The sequence below is a fragment of the Peromyscus californicus genome, unplaced genomic scaffold (genome assembly GCF_007827085.1).
Source record: "Peromyscus californicus insignis strain IS unplaced genomic scaffold, ASM782708v3 Scaffold_11__1_contigs__length_118956290, whole genome shotgun sequence".
NCBI lineage: Eukaryota > Metazoa > Chordata > Mammalia > Rodentia > Cricetidae > Peromyscus > Peromyscus californicus.
In genome coordinates, this window is record NW_026294402.1 from 66,607,662 (window position 1) to 66,633,331 (window position 25,670).

At 47.2% G+C, this 25,670-nt stretch overlaps 1 protein-coding gene across 3 annotated transcripts in view; it reads right to left on the bottom strand.

Annotated features, from left to right (window-relative positions):
* The window catches only part of Cgnl1 (cingulin like 1), a 154,189-nt gene that overhangs the window by 78,372 nt on the left and 50,147 nt on the right, over positions 1-25,670 (bottom strand). For all 3 annotated transcript variants that reach the window (XM_052713808.1, XM_052713789.1, XM_052713798.1), the window contains 4 exons: positions 23,039-23,140; positions 22,117-22,265; positions 21,013-21,148; positions 13,816-14,028 (listed from right to left, as the gene is read on the bottom strand). In XM_052713808.1, coding sequence (XP_052569768.1) covers positions 13,816-14,028; positions 21,013-21,148; positions 22,117-22,265; positions 23,039-23,140 — 600 coding nt within the window. The remainder of the gene's footprint in view (positions 1-13,815; positions 14,029-21,012; positions 21,149-22,116; positions 22,266-23,038; positions 23,141-25,670) is intronic.

The following is a 25,670-nucleotide window of genomic DNA, read 5'->3' on the forward strand; positions in this document are numbered from 1 at the left end:
AAGACCTACTAGGAAGACACACTGTTCCTGCTGTAACATCCACTGGTCACCCAGAACAGCCCTCAGTGTGAAGGGGGCTCCAAAGAGCAAGATCACCAAAGCGCCGCCACTGGAGGCCAGCCCAGAAGTGGGAACCCGTGAGGCTGCCTGTAGCCTGATTGTCTCTGCTGCTGCCCATTCCTATGCCCGTGCTTTTTCCCACATAATGGGTTTAGACTGTATGACAGGTTCCATTTTCCACCTAAAATGATCAAATAATGATTCCAAATTCTTCCACCAAATAGAAACCTAATTAATGATCTTGGCAAGGCTTCAGAAAAACAATGACCAGGCGGGGTTTAGAGGGTCAGAGAGAGCATAAGGCAAATTGAGCAAGTGTTCTGATAAAGGTTTTCCCTCCCAGATGTTAAGGATTCCACAGCAATGCTGTTCAGAAGGCTGTGATGGTCCTCAGTTGTTTAAACCCGCCCTCTCACCGGGCTGCCCAGTTCCTGTGGTTTGACCATTCCCATACCTGGAAATACATGACAACTCCCATGAGTGGCCGTGGCTTCTTCCTCACTCACGCTCCTGGACTCCAGGCAGTATTTGTGATAATCCAGAGATCTCAGAATGCCCATCCCACTTGGGAAGACTTTGAAATATTGGAAGGATTTAAATATAGATCTACTGGGGATGTAGTTTGGTAGGTAGAAGGTCAGCCTAGCTATACCAGAAGCCCTGGGTTCAGTCCCCCAGCAGCACCTCAAATGGAGCGGTAGATTACACAGACCTGTAATCCCAGCTGCTCCAGAGATGGAAGCTGGAGGATCAGGACTTCCTCACAGATCCACTACTACAGACTTAACAGACGCTAAGTAAACAACAGCTCACCTCCATAAGCCTCCATCGCCTACATACTGAAGCTTTCCCTTCATGCTTGAACCCTACAAACTCTCACGCACCCACATTTTACAAAGCCAGCATGACCATTAAAAAAAGAGCGCAAAGCCTCCCTAGCAGAATGGAACCCTCCCTGATTCTGTTTGGAGAGGAAATGGATAATAATCCTACTAAAAACAGAGCTGGAGAGACTCATGCAGGCCTCTGTGTGAGGTGTCAGCATGAACAGCCATGTCTCAACACTGCCACTTGGAAAGATAGAGCAGACTCTGCTGCTCCAAAAAAATATACCCAAATCCATCTAAGAGTCTCGGCTTCTCTGTCTCTCCGTATCTACCTATCAGTCTCTGTCTCCCTTTCCTTTTCTCTCTCTTCCTCCTCCTTCTACCTCTTCTCTCCTTTCTCTCTCCCTCTCTTCTCATCTCCCCTTTCCTCCTCATTCTCTTTTTTCCCCCATCTCCCCACTCAGCTCAGTGTTCTCTCTCTCCTCCTTCCCATCTTTAATGTTTCCCACTAACTATAAGGAAGGAGTCAGTAAGATGCACGCTAGGACCTGGATGACCCCACTCCATCTCACCCCAGACTTGCCACTGCCCCGATCCCAGCCTCAATGACTTCACTGAACATCCTAACAGTCCGCATCCCTCCTCAAGCTGGCCTTTGCACATGCTACCTACTTCTTTTGTGGGACCATTCTGTAATTTCTGATTTTCATCCATTTAACTTCTGTCCTGCCCTTTAGATGCCCATCATTTTTCCTCTGGACATTTTCCTCCCTTTCCTCCATCAACTGCAAGGCATTTACTATAATGAAATTACATATTTGCGTGTATGATTTTATAATCAGTGATTGTCTCATTGCTTTAGTTTACTTTATCCCTACAACCCAGCACAGTGTCTGGAAGAAATTAATGATTATAAGTGGATTATTGTGGTGGTATTTTACTTGCACTGAAATGTGATTTTAATTGTATGTTAATAAATAAAGTTGTCTGGGGGTCAGAGCTATTAGAGCCATAGCAAGTGTGTGGCGGCGGTGGCGCATGCCTTTAAGGACCTGGAGGGCGGTACATACAGGCAGTGATGAGGCAGTCACATGTTTGGGTTTACAACCAATGAGAAGGCAGAACAGCTAGAGTATATAAAGACATACACACAGGAAGTAGGTCCCCTTTCGGAGAGCTCTCTTGGCTGAAGAGGATCCCTGAATCAGGAAGGGTGAGGCTCTTAGCTCTGACCTCTTGGCTTTCTTCTCTGAATCGGCTCTGTGTTTCTTATTTAATAAGACTGTTGGTTACATCTACAGATTATTAATTGAACAGATACGGGGTTAGAAATTGACATGAACTTTTTAACATCAAACCAGCAGTGTTGTTCAGTCCTGACCACCTCAGCCCTCCCATCAAAAGGAGAAGTAGGCAAACACTCACCTCCCCACCCAGCAAGTGTAAGGGTAAGGTGAGGGACACACCATGTGTTTTGAGACCAGCCTGCTCTGTGGTTCTTCTGAGGCCAGCTCCAGATTTTGACCTCCTTCCCTATCTAATTAAGTCTCCACGCTTTCTCTTCACACTGCATAGGAATTTGTCATGATTTTCTGGGTCAGCAGAAGGCTGTGTGTCCTGAGAGCCCTGTCCCCAGGACCCCACTGGAGCTGCTGTCAAATACTAGCTGACCTGAGCCACATTCATGATGCCTCAATACAGACACTAGAAGGGATCAAATGACCCACCTCCATCCGGACAGGTCCTCTTGATGAAACACTTCATCAGCTCTTCCTCCTGCCCTGTGACACCCAGGCCAACATCATCCCCACACAGCAGCAGCAGTGAAACCCCAAAGTCTCAACAATAGACCTGGAGGACACCCCTTTATCTGTCTTCCTAGACATCCTCAGAAATACTTCATTCTATGAAGGCCCACCTCATACAATCTTAACTGGGAGAGGAAACTACTGAGTTTTGAATTTTTGTTCTTTTTTTCTTGGCCACAAAGTCTCATTTAGCCTAATCTGGCCTCAACCTACTACAAAGCCAAGGATGACCTTGAATTCACAATCCTCTGCCTCCACCTCCTAAGTACTGGGATTATAGGCATGCTCTGGGTTAATGTAGGACTGGAGATTTAACCCCAGGATTTTATGCATGCTAGGCAAACACTCCACCAACCAATCTACATTCCCAGGGCCTCAATTTATTTTTTTACATAATAAAATATATTTTAACTCATTTCCCTGGCCAATATATTTTCTCCATCATATGCTGAGATGATTTAAACTTTGTGGCAATGTTTCCCATGGCTCTGTTTCACTGAAGGAGTTGAGCACACAACGCAGACTCACAGAGAGGACAACTCCTGTTTACTTCTACTTTCTGAGATGTATCCAGTGAGGCACATTAGGTACCAAATTACAGAATGGACTCCTCTGCTTCTGGAACTTTGCTGTCAAGAACAATCCTCCTGTCTTAATCTCCTACCCAGCTAAGACCGCAGCAGCAGCAGCACCTATAATGTTGAGGTCATTTTTATCTGCACGTTCTCCTTCCCACAAGGCCACAGAAAATCCTCAAGCTCCAGACCATGGCTTGCTGCCTTAGCCTTGAGAACCAGCACCATGCCGACACATGAAACACACCCTGATGTTTGATGACAGATGAATCCTCAGAAGAGGACATGGGGCCAAAGACGGCTCAGCGGGGGCAGGGCTTGCTGAACAAGCATGAGGACCTGGGTCTGACCTCCCAGCACCCACACAGAGGCTGGACATGGCCATCTATACCTGTAACCTTGGCACTAGGGAGGCAGGAACAGGAGGCTCCTGGGGACTCACTGGCCAACAAGCCTAGAGAAAATGGTGGCCTCTGGGTTCAGTAAGGGATGCCTCAAAAGAAAAAATGTGTTGAAGTGATTGAGGAAGATACTTGGTTTGTCCTCTGACTTTCATATGATCCCACACTGGCAATCACACACACACACACACACACACACACACACACACACACACACACACACACACAATACCCACATCTGGGACTTCCTTACACTATCTTCTACAATCCACAGCCCATGACCTGGGCATCTCAGTCAACATACCAGAGTGACTCACAGGGACCATGTACTGAGACATGTCAATGAGCAGATTCAGGAGATTCCTTGTGATGGGCATGAACTTTAGGATACAATGATTACCCAGGATCAAAGGCCCAGAACAAGGCCTTTGAAATCCATATAGGTGCCTTATTTATGTACCTTTTAATCAATACAAGAGGCAGAAAGCCAGTACAAGTATTCAAAGATTCAGAGAAAAAGAAAGTGAGAACACTAGAGAATATTTGTCGAGACAGTCTCATTATGTAGTACTGACTGTTCTGCAACTCACTATGTAGACCAGGCTGGCCTAGAACTCAAAGTGCCTATGTCTCTCAAGTGCAGGGACTGAAGACATGCACCACCACGCTCAGTTTACCAAAGATGCTTTTGAACAAGAATCTTACCCTCCTACTTCTGCTAAGGGCTGCTCCTGTGTCTCTCTAGGCCAGTGGTTCTCAACCTTCCTAATGCTGTGACCCTTTAGTACAGTTCCTCATGCTGTGGTGACCCCCAACCATAAAATTATTTTGTTGTTACTTCATAGCTGTAATTTTGTTGCTGTTATAAATCATAATGTAAGTATCTGATATGCAGGATAACTGATTATGTGACTCCTGTGAAAGGGTCATTCAACTCCCAGAGGGGTCACAGCCCACAGGTTGAGAACAGCTGCTCTAGGCACTCTTGCGTCTGTAAAGAGATATTTCTCTTTTCCGGGCACTTGTTTAGAAACTCCACAGCATCCCCGCTCCAAAACTGTCATTCAACATAAATTGAAACTTTTTGGAGTTAAGGAAATTAGTTCTCATGGCTCCCCCTGGCTAACCGGGCTCTCTTGGAGCAGGAAGCAGTGAAATTTTTACACTAAACTGTAGTCATATCTGAAGGGAGGCCAGTCCACTGATCCCAAGATTAGCACGGGATTTCCCACGTGACCCTTGGCTGACCCGCCGCTTTGAGGAAGCTGCTCAGAGGCCGGTAGGAAAGAGAGAAAGGAAACATCTAGAAGCAATATGGAAAAGGGCCCTAAAGTACTCTGAAGCCCAGGGAGCCCCCTGTCTCCTCCTCCCCAGCAGTGGGAGTGTAAGCACACGCTACCACGCTTTTCTGTTGTGGAGATTAACTAAGATCCACATACTTACAAGGCAAGCACTTGACTGTCGGAAAGCTCTCCCCCTCCTCCAGCCTCAGCACACAGCTTTTTATTACAGAAAACTTCAAACACTACATAAGTAGAGAGACTCCCCCAAGTATCTCTTACAGACCCATTACCCAGCTTCAGTCCTTTCTAACACAAGGCTGACTGTTTACCCACATGCCACTCATTTATCCCCTGAATGAATTAAAGCACATTCAACAAAAATAAATAAGTAAATAAAAGATAGTTTAAATACTTTTTTTTAAATAAGTACATCCCAGACAACCTACTAATTCATCCATAAACTCTTTGGTACTTTTCTTTAAAAGAAGCAGAGTGTACTGATGCATTTTCTGTCAGCTTGACACAAGCTGGGGTCACCTGGGAAGAAGGGACCTCAATCGAGACAACGCCTCTGTCAGACTGGCCTGTACGCAAGTCTGTGGGCCACTTTTTAGGTTGTTGATTGATGTGGGAGAGCCCCGCCCACTGTGATGATGCCACTCCGGGCTGGTGGTCCTGGATTATATAAGAAGCTAGCTGAGCAGAGCCAGGAGAGCAAGCAGGGTTCCTCCAGGGCCTCCGCAGCAGTTCATTTCTCCAGGTTCCTACCCTGAGTTCCTGCCTTCCCCCAATAGTAGACTGTGACCAGGACACAAAAGCCAAGTAAACCCTTTCCTCCCCAAGCTGCAGTGGGAGAAACCAGGGCACAGAAGCACGATGACACTTCTGCTGTGGTTAGAATAGATCTCCCCTGCAGGCTTGTTTGGTAAAGCCCAGGCCATCAGCTGCTAGCACTATTTGGGGAGATCCCGAAACGGTAGGGGTTGCCTAGCCAGAGGAAGTCAGTCACTGAGAGCCGGTCCTTGGAGGTACCCCATATCTGACTCCCCCCCGTCTCCTCCTCTTCCCGTCTGCCAGGACGTGAAGAAGTTCCCCCGGTCACTCATCCATTCCGCAGGCGCAATGTTCTACCCAAGCACGTGGGGCCCGTGGGCCAAACCACCAGAATTCTTTCCTCGCCTAAGTCATTCTCTTAAGTACACAAAAGTAACGAACGTAAGTACAGAGTGTAAGTAATTAATACCAGCGCTAACACCGCCACGACTATCTGAACCATTTCTTAATATTGTGAAGATGGAGACCTCATTTAAACAGTTCTGGTGATTTCAGACATGCTGTGTGCTTTTGATGGTTGGTTCCACTGAACTGGGATCCAAACCCAGTTCTTGCATTAGAATGGTCCCTACCTCTTAAGTCACTCTTTTTTTTTTTTTTTTTTTTTTTTTTTTTTTGGATTTTTTTGAGACAGGGTTTCTCTGTGTGGTTTTGGTGCCTCTCCTGGAACTCACTCTGTAGACCAGACTGGCCTCAAACTCACAGAGATCCGCCTGGCTCTGCCTCCCGAGTGCTGGGATTAAAGGCATGCGCCAACACCACCACCACCACCATCCAGCTCTTAACCTTAACCTGTAGCCTCACTCTTAACCTGTAGCCTCCGCCACTTCTCCCAGGCCCAGTCCAGACACGCACCTCCCTTTCCACACACATTGTTGATGTTCTGTTCAGCACCAGTATGTTCTCAGCCTCCATGGCCTGGTGTCTGTCACTCCATTCCACAGAACACAGCTTGGACGTTGTCCCGTCGTGAAGTCTTCTCAACGGCAACCTTCCCCCTTTCCCAGCACAAGCTCTGGGTCTCACACCATCTTCTATAGCACTTTTTCTCCACCTTACCCGGATGTTGACTCTTTCCTAGATTGGCCTGAGTGTTACCCTCTCAACTCCAATCTCCCAGTAGAATAGAGTCTTTGCAGCCATCACAGAACCAAGCACCATTGTCTGCCCTTGTTCAGTAAATCCATATGTCCATCTTGTATTTAAAAACAATACAAGCCGGGCGGTGGTGGCGCACGCCTTTAATCCCAGCACTCGGGAGGCAGAGCCAGGCGGATCTCTGTGAGTTCGAGGCCAGCCTGGTCTCCAAAGCGAGTTCCAGGAAAGGCGCAAAGCTACACAGAGAAACCCTGTCTCAAAAAACCAAAAAAAAAAAAAAAAAAAACAATACAAATAGGGGCTGGAGAAGTGGCTCAGAGGTTACGAGCATTGGTCAGTCTCGCAGAGGACCCAGGTTAGATTCCTAACATCTCATAACCATCCAGAACTCCAGTTCCAGGGAATCTGATGCCCTCTTCTGACCTCTATGGGCACATAGACAGGCACATGGTACACATACATACATGTAGGCAAAACATTCATAGACAAAATAATAAATAAATCTTAAAAAATATGTCCATATAAAGATCAAGTTCCCTATTTAAAAATAGCATAACTAAAAATAACGGGGATGCCAAGGGCACGCTCACTCAACTCAGTCCTTCCTCCCCCTTGTCCATTCACTCGCCTCCCTGCTAAGTGTTAAGCATTCAGAAAGAGTCTAATGACCAAAGAAATCATGTTCCCTGACCCAAACATAAAAATGTCTCTTTACCATCCTCAAAATACCTGAAGCGCTTAGATGCTGAGTTAGTCAAGATGAACTACTAACATGATAATGCTAGCAGACAAGATTTGTTCTCATAAGGAATAATCTTTCTACATAAATGGAATCCCCAAACAGCCAATGCCACTTTGGGATAGTCAGGGGCTGACCTTTCCCTTAGTGGGTCCATCCCTCCAGCCCACAGTATTTAACCTGTGGGGACAGTAAGTGGAAAACAAGAGCGTTCCCTAAGATGTCAGGAAAGATAAAACCAAGAATTAAATCTCCAACAGTGCCAGCTCTTTGCATACTGTGAAGACCAGGAGGCAACACAGGAAGTGTGTGTGTGTGTGTGTGTGTGTGTGTGTGTGTGTGTGTGTCTGTGTGTCTGTGTCTGTGTCTGTGTCTGTGTGTCTGTATGTGTGTGCGCACCCACGCATGTGTGCACATGTGCACGCGTGCTGAAGTACATAGCAGCGCACATCTATGTAACACGGAAGCCAGATGTCAAGCTCAGGTGTCATTCCCCGGGAGCTAACTTCTTTGTCTTTTGAGAGAGGGTCTCTCACGCGTCTTGAACTCACCAAGTAGGTATCCTTCCTGGCCCGGAAGCCCAGGGATCCGTCTATGTCTATCCCACCAGCACTGGGATTCCAAGCGCGCACTACCATGCCCAACTTTTTTACAGGGTTCTGACAGCCAGCAGGCCCTCACTCCTGCACACAACAAGCCCTTTACATACTGAGCTGCCTCTCCAGCCCCAGAGAGTCTCTGGAGGAGCTGGGTTTGAGCTGACCCTATGCTCCAAGAAAACTTAAGATGCTGTTCCCCTTCTGCATTCTCAATAGAGAAGGGAAGGGTTAGAGATGAGAGCGAGAAGCCAACACCATCACCAGGGGACAGTCCTCATTGTAATCCCGTGATGGCCGGGCTCACATCCCCCTGACAACCTCCATCACACCAAGTCAAATAGAAAGAGGCATCTCCTTTTTTTAAAGATGGAAAAACTATAAAGGAACTATCAGAGAAAACTGTAGGGAAATCAGGAGGCGAAGACCTGGGTCATTCTGTAGAAGACTGAAAGAAAGCCCTTGCTAACCACCTCGGCAGACCCCTCTCCATCAGGACCAGGGACACTCCACAGTTCTGCAGGGGAGGTCCAGCTCACTCTGCTGAGCCAGGAAGCCCCACACAACCAAGGCATTGGTGAATTCCTGTCTGCTGAGCCACATGGCCGTTTGTGTCTATGAAAAAAAAAAATAGATTACCAAGGATCTGTTTGGAATATCAGTGAAAGGTTCTTAATGTAATTTGCCAGTTTTCACCAAGTGTTCCAGTAATTTAAGACATTCTGTGCCTGGGCTCAGGCCGGATAGAGTGCCTGGTACTTGGCAGTATAAAACAGCCTTTCAGAGGTTTTTGGCTTGAGGCAGTGGCAAAAGTTAGAAAAACTGATGGGAGAAGGTTGCGCTCTCTCCTAAGACCTTCCAAGGAAATGAACTCTGTCATGCAGTCCACTTCTTACAGAAATGTCAGCTTTTAGTCACCGTCCAAGATGAGGGCTTCCCTTGGGGCCCACAAAAGGCTGAACACTAGTGAACAAATTTGAGAGATATGCTTTACCAGATTAAAAGGTTATCTTTAATCCCCTCATATCCAAACACTTAATAGAATATCCTTACAAATCTTCTCTGTAAAGCATGTTCTAAATAATCTAACAGAATGATATTATCTGTTATTAATGTTATTATACATTTATAACAGGAGGGCTGGGGCAGTCAGGCAAGATGGTTCAGTGGGTAAGGGCATTTGCTGCCAAGCCTGAGGACCTAAGTTCCATCCTAGACATGCAGGAAGGAGAGAACGATTTCCCAGAAGTGGTCCTCTGGCCTCCACTCTTGTCAAGCAGGCATCAACCCCCTCTTCACACACAAATAGATGGCCTACATTTTGATAAAAAAGAATTGGGTCACATTTGTTCAGCAGACACTTTAGAAGCAAAATTACTAAGAAATGCAAACAAACTCCTAATCCTCTTTCAGAAATCGCAGAGGAATTCACACAGTGATGGAACCCTCACCAAGATCTCCTTCACTGCCACTGGGGAAACCCCAGGGAACCCAGCAGCAAGGACATGACCCAAGTTGGGAGGGAGTTCGTCCTCTGCCATCTCCGACTCTGAAGATACCACAGTTGTGACTTTCGGGCACTGTGCGGAGCTCAGGGACTAGAACCTGCAGATGGGTTATGCTTGGACTGTACGTCTTTTGTTATTTGAGGTGGAGTTGGAGGTGTTGTTGTTTTGTTTTTGGTTTTTTTTTTTTTTTTTTTTTTTTTTTTTGGTTTTTTTTGAGACACAGTTTCTCTGTGTAGTTTTTGGTGCCTGTCCTGGATCTCACTCTGTAGCCCAGGCTGGCCTCGAACCCACAGAGATCCACCTGGCTCTGCCTGCTGAGTGCTGGGATTAAAGGCGTGCACCACTGTCACCTGGCTGGTTGTTGCTGTTGTTTTTAAACAACACTTAAAAGTCTAGAGATCTGACATCAATATGCAGACATCCAACTCATCCTTAAAAGTTGAAATAGGAGAACCTGCTGTTGCCCTTTCCTAAATTAATCCAGCCTCCAGCAGTATTAAAAATACCAATGTTCCTACCCATGGATGAGCGCAGCTCTCACGGCTCAAGAAAGAAGTTTCCTTTTGCAGCAGGTGGAGGCTACACCAGGGGCCCGTAACTAGTCAAAAGGCAGAGAATAAGTGACTGTGTCCCAGCTCCAATGGGGACATCTGTAACAACGCCTCGACTCCTAAGGCTCATGGAACATATTGGGAGTGGGGGACAGAAAGATTGTGAGAGATGACTGCTGTAGGTAGTGTCTTCTCGACATGATATAAGAAAGCGTCACCCATGACCTTCAGCAATAAGGTCACCTGCACAAGACTGTACCAGTCAGTGTGCCATTGTGGAAGGGGAAAGTCTCACAAGGGCCTGTTCCTGGGTGAAAAGCTACAGTAAATAGCTACTAGGTGAGGAGGATCGGTTTTCTCCAGAAACAGCCTCCTAATAGATTTCCCAGTCCCAAGTGCTCAGCGCTAAACACATGTACATAGGGCGACACTAACTGGACTCGGTATGTTGTGTGTATGTGCATACATGTAACAATAATAATTATAGAAGAGGAGGTCATGGATTCAAGAGGGGATGGTCAGGGGAACACAGGACAAGTTGGAAGGGAGAGAGAGGAGTGGAAATTATGTCCATATCGTGCGCTCAGATACAAAATTCTCAAAAAATAAGAATAAGATAAAAAGCTGGGAGCTCTAACAACATGGACCCAGCCTTCCTTCACTAGCTACTTTGGCTGGGTCAGAGACACAGCTGGCCACTAGAGCAGAGGGCACACCCTCCAGCTTGCCACATTCCCCACCGGCCTCTCCTGTCACCATCGCGGCCAGCACTCAGCTCCACTCATCATCGCTTCCTGTTTGGCTCCAGAAACACTTGACTCTGCTGCTCCTCATCTCAACAGAAAGAAAAGGTCGAGATACAAACAGCCTTTGTGCTTAAGAAACCAACTTATATTTTTGGTTGTGAGCCTAGCCTTTAACGACCAGCCACACTAGTGGAAACCCATGAACTGTGGACTAGTAACTGTGGAGCCCCCATAGGACTGGACTAGGCCCTCTGGATATGGGAGATAGTTCTTTAGCTTGAACTGTTTGGGGGGCCCCCAGGCAGGGGGATTAGGATCCGTCCCTAGTGCATGGGTGGGCTTTTTGGGCCCAGTGCCTAGGGTGTGACACCTTGCACGGCCTTGGTGCAGGGGGGATGGTCTTGGACCTGCCTCATCAGCTGGGTGTGCCAGGCTCTGCTGACTCCCCATGGGAGACCTTGACTTGGGAAATGTGGGGATGGGAGGTAAGGGTTGGGGGGAAGGATGGGGGGTGGGAAGAGGGAAGGGGGATCTGTGCTTGGTATGTAAAGTGAATAGAAAATTTTTTTAATAAAAAAGGAAAAAAAGAAACCATCCTAAAGGAGAAGGAGGCAAAAGCGTGCATTACAGCAGGGCATGATGGGAGCCCAGGGTTCAGTAGAAACCCAAAGGTGTGACTCACTCTTAGGTGTGTGTCTAGGGGTAGGAGAGGGGATGGGGACATGGATACAGAGGCAGCAAAGGCAGCTCACAGGTGAGAGGATACTGGGCAGGGCGGGGAAGTGGCAGGCAGTCATTCCTCATGTGCAAGGAAGTGATGTTAACAGGAGAGATTCCTGAGAAGGGACTTGTCGCCCACCATGTAAACAATGTGAACTTGAGTCTGGGATGAGGGGAGTGCCAGGCAAATATTTAAGCAAAGACCAGTTGGAAATTATTGTTTGGGCAAAGATACTGGTGGTGATATAGAATATGGTCTGGGGCAAAGAGCTCAGGCTAACCCACATAAGGTGTGGAGGAATGCTCCTTTGGGTCGGCTTCCTACATTCTCTGGTAGAGATGACAGGTCTCAACTAATTTACCCTTTCTTTATTTCACAGGCTGACATGAGCCCATCTAGTTATCTTTTCTAAAGATTGATTATTTTATGTGTATGAGTGTTGTTTCTTTATGTGTATGCACCAAAGACATGCCTGGTGCCTGTGGAGGTCATGAAGGGGTCACTGGACTCCCTGGAAATAGAGTTATGGATGATTGTAAGCCACATGGAGGTGCTTGGAATCACACTCAGATCCTCTACAAGAGCAACACGTGCTCTACATCGCTGAGACATATCCCCACTCACTAGTTATTTGTGAATTTGTGCAAAAAAAAAAAAAAATCTGTGAGCAGGAAAGTCACAATGCAATAGCCCTGGTCCCTGCCGGTGACCCTCAACTCCATATAACCAAGATAGAGCCTTCCACCTGCCATGTTTCCCTCCCCCATCCACACATCTGTGCCAGGAGACCTAGAAGCTTGAATAGTTTCCATTCCACACATGGTTCAAGTTTGATTCATCTTCTAATCACACAGCCACAAACTTAAGCCCAAATTGCTGCCTAGTTACCCCTACATGAGTCTCCCAGCACACTCCACATTAAACCTGTGCTTTGACTCTAGCTGTAAGAGTGATAAAGAAACTGTGTTCAGAGACACATCACCTGAGTCTGTGTGGATCTGTTGAGAAAACAGCAAGGACACTGGGCTATTGGCCACATACAAAGACACACACACACACACAAAAAAAGATATTTCCCCTCAACTCAGGGGACGACCAAGTCAGTTCTACTTGTGCCCCTCAGTTAACTCAAATCTAAAAGGTGGGGTGGGGTGGGGGTGGGAGGGCAGACCAACAAGATGCCTTTTAAGTATCTCACAGTTATAATAACCGCCCCCCACCCCAAACAACCAGTTTCCCAGAGTTCCCTGTTGGAACAACAAACAAACCTATCTTTCACTTCTTGTCATTAGCAATTATCATGACATCATTGAAAATCAGTGAACCACCATGGGGCTTAGCGGGGTGGGGGTGGGGAGCCGCCTCTGTCATCACAGCAGACTGAACAGTATGAAGAATTCTCTCCCCAGCATTTCCACCCTTTGTTTCAGACACTGAAAAATGTCCACTCTGTAATCCCCCTTCCCTAAAGATGGCGTGGTGTTTCAAAGCATTTTTCCCTTCAACAGCCAACGTGCAGCCGGCACCCAGAGACTGCCACATAATTTACAATCTATTTGTAAGAGCCAAGAATTCAATTAAGAGGAAAATGTATCTTGGAAGAGTTGGGGCGATTTGGCCAATTAGCCCTTTTTCAGCTCTGCTGAGAAAAGAACATGAATTATCTAATGGAAGACTGAACAAAGCCCAAAGGAAGCAGCTGGGAGGGGATAAAGGCTTCCAGAAATGTAGGTCCTATCTGCAATTCTGAGCATGAGAAAAGTCACACGGTACCTTAGAAACTGAGGCTTGAGGATACCCCCAGGGGGGTACAGCTTTTTACTCCACAAAGCCTGCAGGAGCTGAGTACACTCGGGGCTTTAAAACTGCACCTCTTGCAAAAAGCATTTAGTCTTTACTGATGTTCAAGCTGACAGACTCAAGTACAGAAGGTAGACCATCAAGTCACCCCTTGTCAACAAGCTCATCACCATCATCAGAGATGAAGCCAAGGGGAGTTGGCATGGGAGAGTCAGCATGGCATCTCATCGGGTCACATCTTGACACCCTCTATGGATGGTGAGCTCACCTTGGTTGCCTCCTCCACGCTCTCCCTGAGGGCCTGCAGCTCAGCATCATACTGTTCCTTCAGCTTGTCCATCTCCTGGTCATGACTGGAAACCTCCTCCTTCAAGGCGCCCTTCAAGGCGGTCAGTTCACGCTCCCTCTTTCTCAAGAGATCTTCCTGCTCCTCTTTGGCAATGAGCAGATCCTGAAGGTCGCGTTTGGCCTGCAGGAGCTCCTAGAGGGGAGACATAACCACAGAGGTGAGGAACAGACATCTTTGCCCGTGGCCCAGCATGGCCCCTCAAGATTGACCAGCAGGTTTACCGCCACCTAACCTGTCCTGCCCACTCTCTTCTTCCCATACCACACACCTTTGGAAACAAATTGCACTTCTCAGAGGCCATCATTCCTTTGGGGCTTCCTAACTTAGTTTGAGATTTAATGTGACTGGGTTCACTGTCATGGCTTTGGGAGAAAGTCGTTTCTTGTTTGTTTTTTTGTTTGTCAGGTTCTCATGTAGCCTAGGCTGGCCCCAAACTTGCTATGAAGCTGAGGATGATCCTCACCTTCTAGCCCTCCTGCCTCCACCTTCCAAGTGCTGGGTCACAGTCATGCACCCCCACCAACTGGTGGATGTGGTTCTGGGGCTCGAACCTAAGGCCTCGGACATGTTAGGCAAGCAGTCTACCCAATGAGCAACCCCAGCCTGACCTGTTTTCGCGACTCATTTCACATCTGTGCCATGACCTAGTGTCCCTGCTACAGCCCTTATGTGCTGCTGTTGCTCTGAAGCTGAGCTGCCTCGATGCCTCAAGCCTCGAGGATGCTGCACATGGGTCAACCCCATCCGATGCTGCTCAGGACAACTTTTTGCTGATCTTTCTTGCCCTAGGAGGGCATGGCATTCACATTTTCCTCTCCTTCACTGTCAAGAGCTCACTAAAAGTCACAAAATTGAGGCCCAAGCTTCCATTTCAAACCACATTCTCTAAGCCCAACGGCGTCCTGCCAAAGGCTCGGCCTTCTTTTGTCCTGGATGCCTTGATAACCAGGACTTCCCACACCTCAGATACTCACTCTGCACCAGGCTTTCTCCCTACCCTGAAGTACTCCACTGAAGTCCTGCCAGCCGCCCTACATTTTCAGACCTCATTCCTTCCCATTTCCTGGGATCTTGGCTACCTGTAACCTTTCCCACCAAACTTCTTCAAAGCATGATTGTAACTAGAGTTTTCCTCCCTGGCCCACAGTCAGGACAAATCTGTCACCCGCCAGTCCCACAGCCACTCAGACCCAACCAAGTAAACACAGAGACTTATATTGCTTACAAACTGTATGGCCGTGGCAGGCTTCTTGCTAACTGTTCTTATATCTTAAATTAATCCATTTCTATAAATCTATACCTTGCCACGTGGCTCATGGCTTACCGGCATCTTCACATGCTGCTTGTCATGGCGGCAGCTGGCAGTGTCTCTCCCATTCACCCTTCCACTTCCCAGAATTCTCCTCTCTCCTTGTCCCGCCTATACTTCCTGCCTAGCCACTGGCCAATCAGTGTTTTATTTATACAGAATGATATCCACAGCACATGATCTCAGCTCACCGGCTCACACCTCTCCTTAGTCACTTGCTGTGTGGCTTCTGTGACTCCCCTAACAAGACAAGAGCATACAGCGTCCTCCTCTCCCAGTTCCATGTCTGGTGCTGTGATAAAACACCCTGCCCAAAGCAAGAGGGAAGGGTTGATTGACTTCCAATTCCCAGTCACAGCCCATCAATGAGGGGTAGGCAAGGCAGGAAATCAAAGTAGCTAGTCACATCACATCTTTAGTGGACAGCAGAGAGAGATGAATGCCACTGCATGCTGCCTGCTTGCTTGCTTGCTTTCTCGGTCAGCTTTCCTCATTATCATAAAATTCAGGGCCCAGCCCATGAAACGGTGCTCCCCAATCCATGGTGGGCCCTCCCACCTCAATTTGAAAATCAAGGTAATCCCCCACAAGTGTGCCCACAGGACAACCTGATCTAGACAGTTCCTCAGTTGAGATCTTTCCCAGGTCATTCTAAGTTTGGCTCATTGACAGTTAAAATTAGCCACCGCACCCCCTCATCCCCCTATCCCTGGTCCTCCCCAGTACCGTTTCCTTGACTCCTCCTGGAGTCTCCCCATCTCCTTAAGAGTCTCCTCTCCCTGGAAATCACAGACCTTCCCGGCAGCCACTTTCTCTACGGAGGATCATGTCTGGCTTCTCTCCCTTCCAAAAGCTAAAATATCCCTAAGATTCCAATTTTGCATTCTTTACTTTCCTTCTATCTTTATATCCATTCCATGACCTCAGGCAAGCAGGCTACCCAGCAAGTGCCTTGACCCACGGAGCCATATCAGCAACCCTAAATTATTTTTTTAGGTTAGCATACTAAGTAATGAGTTTCATTTAAAAACAACTGACGAGGGATGTCTTTCCTTTCCTCCAGGATGAGCAGATCAGGCAAACAGGTGAGAGGTCATGGCACAGGCCAAACTCCAGCCCTGCCAGAATGCCACCAGCAGGCACCGATGAGCTCCAAGGAAGCCTGGGGACCCATCCCTGAGATCTAAGAATGCTTGTCCTAACAGTCAGTAAAGGGACCACCTGAGTGTCCCTGCTCATCTCTCTTTGAAGAAGAGCAGAGCTCACCAATCACTGTTGCCATTGGCGACCTCTCTGGGACTTGACGGGCGTCTCCTGCCAGGGACTCCAGAGCGGCCCCTTCCTGCTTTTATTTTCCCACAGTTTCCAGTTGTCTTTAGATAGGGCCATTCCTCCCCCTCCCCTATCTCCTGCAGGATATACTTGTGTTTGTGCTGCCGCCACGGCGGCTCAAGGACCGAGGATTTTGCAGTCCATTCTACACTGGCAGGGTGTTATCTCTGGCTGGGGCTGTCGCTTAAGTGGGCCATGCCGCACGAATCCAATCAGATTACACCTTGCCATATCACACAGTAGTTTCCAGGAGGGAGACCAACGGGCACATAGGGTTTCCAAAAACGTCACTTCAATATGAAGGCTTAATTATATCAAATGAAGAGAAAGGAAAGTAGGAAAACTTCAAAACATAAGCAAATCTACAGTAGAGAGAAATGCACCTCTCTAGAAACTACAATCAAAGGAAACGAGGGGAAGTCTGGCTACTTAGAGTCACTGATTCCCAAACCTTCATGTAGTCCGGATAGGCCCCATGTGACAAGGAAACAGCCAATCGACGCCTAGTGTGGGGCCCGGGAGCAGGCTCAGCAGGGGAAGGCCCCAGCTCCCAAGTCTGGTCCTCAGGATCCATGTGGTGGAAGCAGAGAACTGACTCCCACAAGTTGTCCGCTGACCTCCACACAGTATGCAGTGGCAAGGGCACCCCACACCCACACCCACAAAAGAAACAAATAAATGCAATAAAACATTCTAAATAAAACAAAACAAAAAAGCATTGCTGTCGATGGGGAGCAGGTGAGGGAAGAGCTAGAAATGTTCATCATGTGTGGCACTTATTGCATGAGAATAATGCTGTTTCTAAAGATCCAAGCAAGTGACGATTCAAAGAGACCGAGATCCGTTCATAAATGAGAAAGTCGGGCGTTCTGAGATGCTGACACACCTCCAAGATCACACATCTGGGTATGGGGAGCCGGCTCAATGAGTAAAACATCTGCCTTGCTACCACCAAGACCCTAGCTCAGTTCCCAGAACACAAATACTTAAAAAGTGAAAGTCAGGCCTGGTGGCAGGTGCATTCGGTCCCAGCTCTGGGGAGACAGAGACAAGTATTCCTGGGGATCCCTGGCCAGACACCTTGCTAATCTGCTTGGCAAGTTCTAGGTTCATCTCAGATATCAAGGTAGGGCTGACATTTGAGAAACAACAACGGAAGTTTCCCTCTAGAACCCACATGTTACAACACACACACACACACAATTTTTTTAATTAAAAAATACGTAGTTCTCGGGTCCTGGGGATGTAGTTCATTTGGTAGAGTTCTTACTTGAATGCATGAGACCCTGGGTTCTATCCTCAGCCTCACATTTTAAAAAAAAAAAAAAAAAGACAGGCAGAGTACATATCTACAATGCCAGCATGTAGGAGGTAGAGGCAGGAGGATCAGGTGTTCAAGGCCACTCTTGGCCACATAGTGAGTTAGAGTGTTCGAATCCAGCCTGAATTACAAAAGAGAGACCCTGACTTAAAAAAAAAAAAAAGGTTCACAGACCCAGGAGTTCAACAAATAACAGCTCTTTCCTATTGTCCAGTGCTTAGGCTAAGAAAAAACAAAATTCTCTACTATGCTTTCCTTCAAACTATTTTTTTTTAACAGAGTCTTAGTATGTAACTCTGGCTACTCTAGAACTCACTATGTAGACCAGGCTACCCTCTAACTCACAAAGATCCAACTCCTAAGTGCTGGCATTTGAAGCGTGCACCAGTATATCCAGCTCCCCATCCCCCAATGTTATCTTATAGATTCCATGTAGAGGTCTGATGCTCTTTAACAAAAAGTGATGGATTTCTGGGCTGGGATGAAGCCAGTGCCACAGCGTGTGCCTAGCGTACACGGGGCCTTGGCTTCAGTCTCCAGCGCCTTGGTAAGAAGAGAGAGGTTTCATGATAAATCTGAACTGATCCACAAGCTCACCGAGATCCAGGCGTCAACAGTTTTCCAACATTCAAAAGCTCGTAGATTCAATGTCCATTGTGTTTTAGAGTCTGTTCTCAGGCAACAGTCATGGAAAACTTGGCCAATTCTAATCTGCTATCAGATTTCTCCAGGCTACTTCTTATTAAGATACAAAGAATGAGTTGAAAGTGACTAGGAGATGGGATCTTCTTTATTAGTGCTGTGGAAACTGTAGGTGGAACTGTAAAAAGTTGCTGGAAAGTCAAAGGAAAGCGGGAAGGGAGTTCCCGGGGCAGGCAAAACGTAATAGGCGTAATTGCTACCAGTGCCTCTCCACCCACCTCCTTCTGCGATGACACGAGTCATGTCAGGAGAGTGACAAGCAGCTAGGACCCCAACTGCAGGATGATTGAGAGGAGATGTGCTCTGTTCCCATTCCAGCTGCGGCCTGAGTCCATGTCCTCATCTCCCACCAGTACAAACCAAGCTACAGATCTATCACTGAACCAAGTTAAGAATAAACAGTCAACAGGCTGTGCTTAAGGAGTTAAAGATGTGGGCTGGGGGTGTGGCTCGGCTGATAGAGTGCTTGTCTAGCACGCAGGAAGCCCCGGGCTTAATCCTCTGCACAGCTTAAACCGGGAGTGGCAGGACCCACCGGCAATCCCCCCACTCGGGAGGTGGAGACAGAAGGGTCAGAAGCACAAAGTCATCCTCAGCTCCATAGCAAGTTTGAGTCCAGTCTGAGCTACATGAGACCCTATCTCAAATAAAATAAAATAAAAATAAAATAAAATAGCAGGCAGGTCATCTTAGAATTGCTTCATTTTACAAAAATGTGGTAACTTTTCAAAATAACTTTAATTGTGGAAAGTATTCTTTTGCTCTGTCACTCAGAACTGCGCTGCACATGAAATGGGGGAGGAAGGAAAGATGCCAGGTGACACTTGACTGTGTCGAAGGAAAATATGCAAAACTAGAGCAAGGTGGAGTGGATGGAGAGAAGAGAGGATGGATACAGTCCAGGGCATCGCGGCAGGGGGACCACACAACCCAGGGCACATCAGCAGGGACCACACAACCCAGGGCACATCAGCAGGGACCACACAACCCAGGACATCACAGCAGGGACCACACAACCCAGGGCACATCAGCAGGGACCACACAACCCAGGGCACATCAGCAGGGACCACACAACCCAGGGCATCACGGCAGGGACCACACGACCCAGGGCATGGCAGCAGGGACAACACGACCCAGGGCATGGCAGCAGGGACCACACAACCCAGGGCACATCAGCAGGGACCACACAACCCAGGACATCACAGCAGGGACCACACAACCCAGGGCATCACAGCAGGGACTTCACAACCAGGGCATGGCAGCACAGACTTCAGGAACCTCTTCTGTCCTCTGGGCTTCAAGGTGCAGTGCCTCTGAAAGCCTAAATTCTCCACTGACATCATTTTTTTGCTGGGAATTTATCCTTTGGAAAAACTCTGTTTTAGGAAGGGGTTCATCCATCCCAGGCTGGCCTTGAACTCACTACATCAATTGTAAATAGACTCAGAGATAATAAGGGTTAAGTATTCAGACTCATTGTATTTATATTATAGAAACCATAAACGTGTTAGTTACTACAAGGGTACAGTAATTTCGTCAGAAAGTTCACTAAATTAAAAAAAAAAAAAAGTTTAATCTTATCTGTAATTTAATTCAAAATAGTTCAGCCACACAAAAAGATGAATAGATGAACAGAAAAAGTAATGCAGAAATATGACAAAACATTGACAACCCCTTGATCTGTGTTGAGAATTGATGAGTGCTAATAAGCTATTCTCTACCTATGAGTGTGTTTGAGTGTGAACATGTGTATGTCTATGAAAGCATGTGTGAGTGTGTAAGTGTGTATTTATATGTGAGTGTGAGTGTATGAGTGTGAACATGTGTGTGAGAGCATCTGTGAGCATGAAAGAGTGTGTGTTTATATGTGTGAGAGAGAATACACGTGAGCATGTGTAAGTGTTGGGGGTGAGGCAGGAGTATAGACCAGACGTCATCTCCGATGTCGCTCCTCAGATACCATCTACCTTGTTTTGTGACACAGGGTCTCTGGGCTAGGGGCTCACTGAATAGGCCACGCTGGCTGCCCAGCACACCCCGAGACCTGTCCATCTCGACCTCTCCCACACTAGGATTACGTAGGCTAGGCTGGCTGCCCAGCGCACTCCTGAGACCTGTCCATCTCGACCTCTCCCACACTAGGATTATGAGTCCAGCTTTTTTTTTTTTTTAACATGGGTTCTGGGGATTAACCTCAGTTGCTCATGTTTGCCCAGCCAACACTTTATCGACTGAGCCATCTCCCCATCTCCCCAGTCCCTAACATACTTACTTCCTATACTTATTGTTCATAATGGTCGAAAGTTTTCCTAAGACAATGATGGACTCCGAGAATCTAAATGCAGAAACCAGTGGAATGAACGCATACAACAGAAAGCGGCTTGTCGCACCCAGCTCCCGGAGCTCCATCCTCCCAAGCGGGTGGGGTGACACCTGGCGCCCAGCCCCTTACCTCGATCAAGGCTCCCTTCTCCCTGTCCTCGGACCGCTTGGTACTGTCCAGTTCGTCGTGCATTTCCGACAGTTGGTCCTGCAGGTCTCGGATCTCTGTCTGGTGCTGTTCGCGCTCCATCTTTACCTGGAACAGCCTAATGGGGGGACGGGGGAGGTCCATCAGCGAGGCCCCTGAGATCCCCAGTCCCCACTTTCGGGCTGTCACATGGTCATCTGCAGCCCCAAGAAGCCTCCTCAGGACTATGGTCTAATTTGGCCAAGATGTTAGATGAGAACTCAAATCAACCAAATGGGACAGATTTGAAGGGATGTTTTCTATCAGAAAGAGGCCATGAAGTACTAGAACTTGGACATAGAATATGAGGAAATGCCTAAAAACCAAGGAGAACCCGTCAGTCAGGACTATAAAACAGGAGCACCGTCAAGTTAATGTCTGTGATCAATCTTGATTGTCAGTTTGATTAAACTGAGAAGCACCTAGGGGATTAGAAAAATACATCTCTGGGTGTGTTTGCAAAGCTGTTTCTAGAAAGGAAACCAGACCTTGATTTTAGATTCCTTTGCCTCCAAGTTTCACAGGATAAGGCGGCAGATGGGGTCTTAGAGTTACTTTTCCTCTCTACGGGCTGAGCAGAAGTGTGAGTATACATCACAGAGACCAATCCATTGAGGAGAAAGTGCTCAGTCTGGGAGCCTGTGAACCCCACAGGCTAATGCACTTTGGAGGCTAGACCCAGGCTTCTGGAAACCTTAGTCATTAGACAATCAGGCTCCAGAATCCCAGCAGAAACCTTAGTCATTAGATATCTTCCCTCAGGGCCGCCTGCTTCTCACCTGCCAAAATATCCCCTGTTGGGGCTAAAGCTATATAAGGCACACTTAAGGTATGCAAAGGGTTTTTAATAATTATTAACCTCCCTGCTTATAACTCTAACTGCATGATTTTGTAAGCGGGACAGAAAGGTGAGTGGCCTTGATAAACACTTGGAGGGCTAGGAGGTGTGAAAAGGACAGGAGGTTCCAGCAGCATGTGACTGCAGAAGTCAGGGAGGGCAGGGGCTCCGGGCAGGGCTCCGGGCAGGGGCTCTGGGCAGGCACTCACTCTTCCAAGTTCTTCCGCAGCTCGTCTTCGGTTTCGCCCAGCCGTCGCTGCAGGGCGGCCGTCTCCTCCACCTGGCTCTGGTGCCGGCCTCGTAGCTCTTCTAAGTCCTTTCTCATCCTCTCTCTCTCCTCCTTAATGTTCTGATGGTTCTAACAGGAAGAAGCGTGATTTTAAAATACTCTGCTGTCTATCAATACTGAAACACCACCCCCCACCCTCTATGTATCCATCTGTCTGTCCGTCTATAAGAGGGTCTCACATAGCCCAGGCTAACAGCAAACTGGCTGTGGTAGCCAAGGATGACCATGAACTCCTGATCTTTTGCCTTCACCTCCCAAATGCTGGCAAAGCAGGGGTGCACTACCATACCTGGGTTATGAGGTTGGGGCTAGAACCCAGGGTTTTATGTATACTGAGCAAGCCCTTTACCAAATGAGCGACATCCCCAGCTCAGAAGCCCACTTGTGAACACTAATGCACTGTTCCTTCATTATTAAACAACTTAATCAAATCATGTAATTAAGGTTCAGAAGTTCCAGAAAGAATATGAACTATGCAGATTTAGTGAATTGGACGCTTCTAAAAGAAGAACACAAACACAGCTAGACCTCATTTTGCTGTTTCTATTACTTCAGTTTAAATGCTTTATGCAGCCACAGTACACCTCGGTTCCCATTGGTCTGCCCGTCTCTAACAGGAGTTCTTTTGCTCAAAGCAAACAGTTTCTGTGTGCTCTGGTTGCTTTAAGAAATTCTTTGGCTAGCAGCCACCAAATCCAAAGGAATGTGCTCAGGGCTGAGAGGAATGTTTCTTTTAGGAGGGAAAATTTTTTTGACTTTCACCTCACCTGGACATCCCAATGTGTTCTAAAACTCCTTAATCTGCCGAGACAGAAATGGGAAAATATAAGAAAGCCAGATACCTTCGTCTCCAGCTGCAGCTGCCTCTGGAGTTCCGACACTTCTAAGATCAGTTTGTTCTTCTGCTCCAATAGGTCTTTGACTTCGGAGGAAAAATTCGAAACCTGCGATTAATTACAAAGGCATCCTCAGTTAAATGCTTGAGATGCTTGGATTCTCCTCCCCCACAGTAAGATCGGGGATGTCACAGATGCAACACAGCACCGACCATCTTAAGACTCCACCAAGCAGAACCCTCCCCCAGAGATAACGGGAATGCCCCTCACAATGTATTTTACATCTCCCACCACAGTCCAGGGACTGTTTCACCAGACTTCCAACATGACTGACACTTGAGGGAGATGGTAGACTTCTGGGACAGCTTTCAAACATGTCATGAAATATGAAGGTACTAAATTTAGAACACCTGCCTGTGTGTGCATGTGGGAGCCCAAGGACAACCTCAGATGTTGTTCCTGAGGAACCTTAAACATAAACAGAAAAACCACCACCTCTCACTGGCCTGGGAACGACTCAATAGGGTAAGCCACTGGCCAGCGAGCCTTGGGATCTTCCTTTCTCTGCCTTCCCAGGGATGGAATTTGAGAAAATAATAATAATAATAGGGTGGGGAGCAACTGAAGAAAGCATCCAATGTCGACCTCTGCCCTCCACGTGCATGTGCATGCACACACACACACACACATGCACACACACACCACACACACATCACCCCCACACACACACCAATACAATGTACACTACCAAGAGCAATCCCAGAGTGAACCATGGGATGTAGACGGTAATTGTGTGTCAATATCTGCCCACGCTAACAAGTGTACTGGAGGATCACAGTTGGGTAAGGGAACTTCCTGTCCTTTCTACTCAAGTCTGCTCTGAGATTAGACTAGCTCTAAAAACACCGAGTTTATCAGGCTGGGGATGTAACTTAGGACTACATATAACTACCTAGCATATGTGAGGCCCAGTGCTCAGTCCCCATCACCACAAAACAAAACCAACCTACAAGAATAATTTGTTACTGTAATTCAAGAGGAAAAAAGAGGCCAAACAAAGGGCATGAGCAACTCATGTTGACTTAAAAAGCATCTAGGAGATTAGATATCATAAGGAAAAGACCAATCTTGGGATAAGGGTATTAGGAGGTAAGAACACCACAGGAAAAGCTATTTTTAAAAAATGATTTAAAAAAAAACAAATAAAAAAACACCTTTTTTGTTTCTGAGACAATTCCTACATTGTATTTTAAACAAGGCAAGATTCCAAAAGTTCATCAGAAAAAGAGTGTCTAAGAGGCAAAGAAGCCAACCAAATGTCACAGGTTGTGCTGAGCCAGGGAGACACTGGAGTCCTAACTCAGTCACTATAGACTAAGTGTGGCTGACATCTTCCCATTCATTTGAGATCCGAGAAGGGGTGCAGGTCACGCCACGGGAGTGAAGGTAAAAGCTAGTGAGACCCCCTCGGCCAAGCCTGAAACAACAGCACCCAGAGAACCAGGGTGGGTTACACAAGATTCAGCTCTCAGGATGAACTCCACACCCTTTGGTGGAAGACAAGACAATCAAGTGTGAGTTGTCATCCACTACCCAGCATGCAGTTAGAAAACCCTGGATATTTAAAGCAACAGGACAAAAGCTGACTAACACAGAAGCGAAGATGACCCAGACAGAGAAGTTCGATGAGAGGGGGGTCAAAAGAGCTGTGAATGACATTCTGTTTGTTTGTTTGTTTATGTTTTTGTTTCTCTGTGTAGCCCTGGCTGTTCTGGAACTCCCTCTGTAGACCAGGTTGGCCTCGAACTCACAGAGATCCCCCGCCTCTGCCTCCCAAGTGCTGGGATTAAAGGCGTGTGTCATCACTGCCCAGCTTGAATAATATCCTTTAAAACACAGAAAACAATGAACAAAATGGATTTAAAAAAAAAAAAAAAGGTGGTTTCCCAAAGGTAGTTAGAATCTAGAAACATGGTCAAATGGACATTTTAGAACGGCAGCACGATACTTGACATTGAAGAACTCATTAGGTGGCTCTCAAAACACTGGTCCCTGGGGGCTGGGGAGATGGCTCAGTAGTTAATGCTTGCCTGGGTCCAAGAGGACCAAGCGTAGATCCCCAGAACCCCCACAGGTACCCGGTCAGTGCGGTGGCTCACCTGTAATCCCAGCCTGGGAAAGTGACTAGGTCCCTGGAGCAAGCTAACTAGTAAAATGAGCCGTATCAAGTGAGTTCGGGGTTTGATGAGAGACCCTGCTCCAGAGGGATCCAGGAAGACTCTCTACATCAATTTCAGGCCTCCACACACATGCACTCGTGTGCACAGGCACACCACAAACACACATATGAGAGGAAAAAGAATCATTCTCAAAGAATGATGGGGGAGTTGTTTTCAGGACATTTAAAAAAAAAATAAACCTTTAACCTTAAAAAAAAAAAAAAAAGACAGAGCCAGCAAACAAAATTAATGAATTTGAAAGAGAAAAGCTCATACCTTTAATCCCAGTGCTCAGGAGCCAGAGGCAGGTGGATCCCAGCGAATTCAAGGCCAGCCTGATCTAAAAATCGAGGTCCTAAACTGTCAGAGCTACACAGTGAGACCCTGTCTCAAAGAGAGAGGGGGCAGGGCGGGCAGTG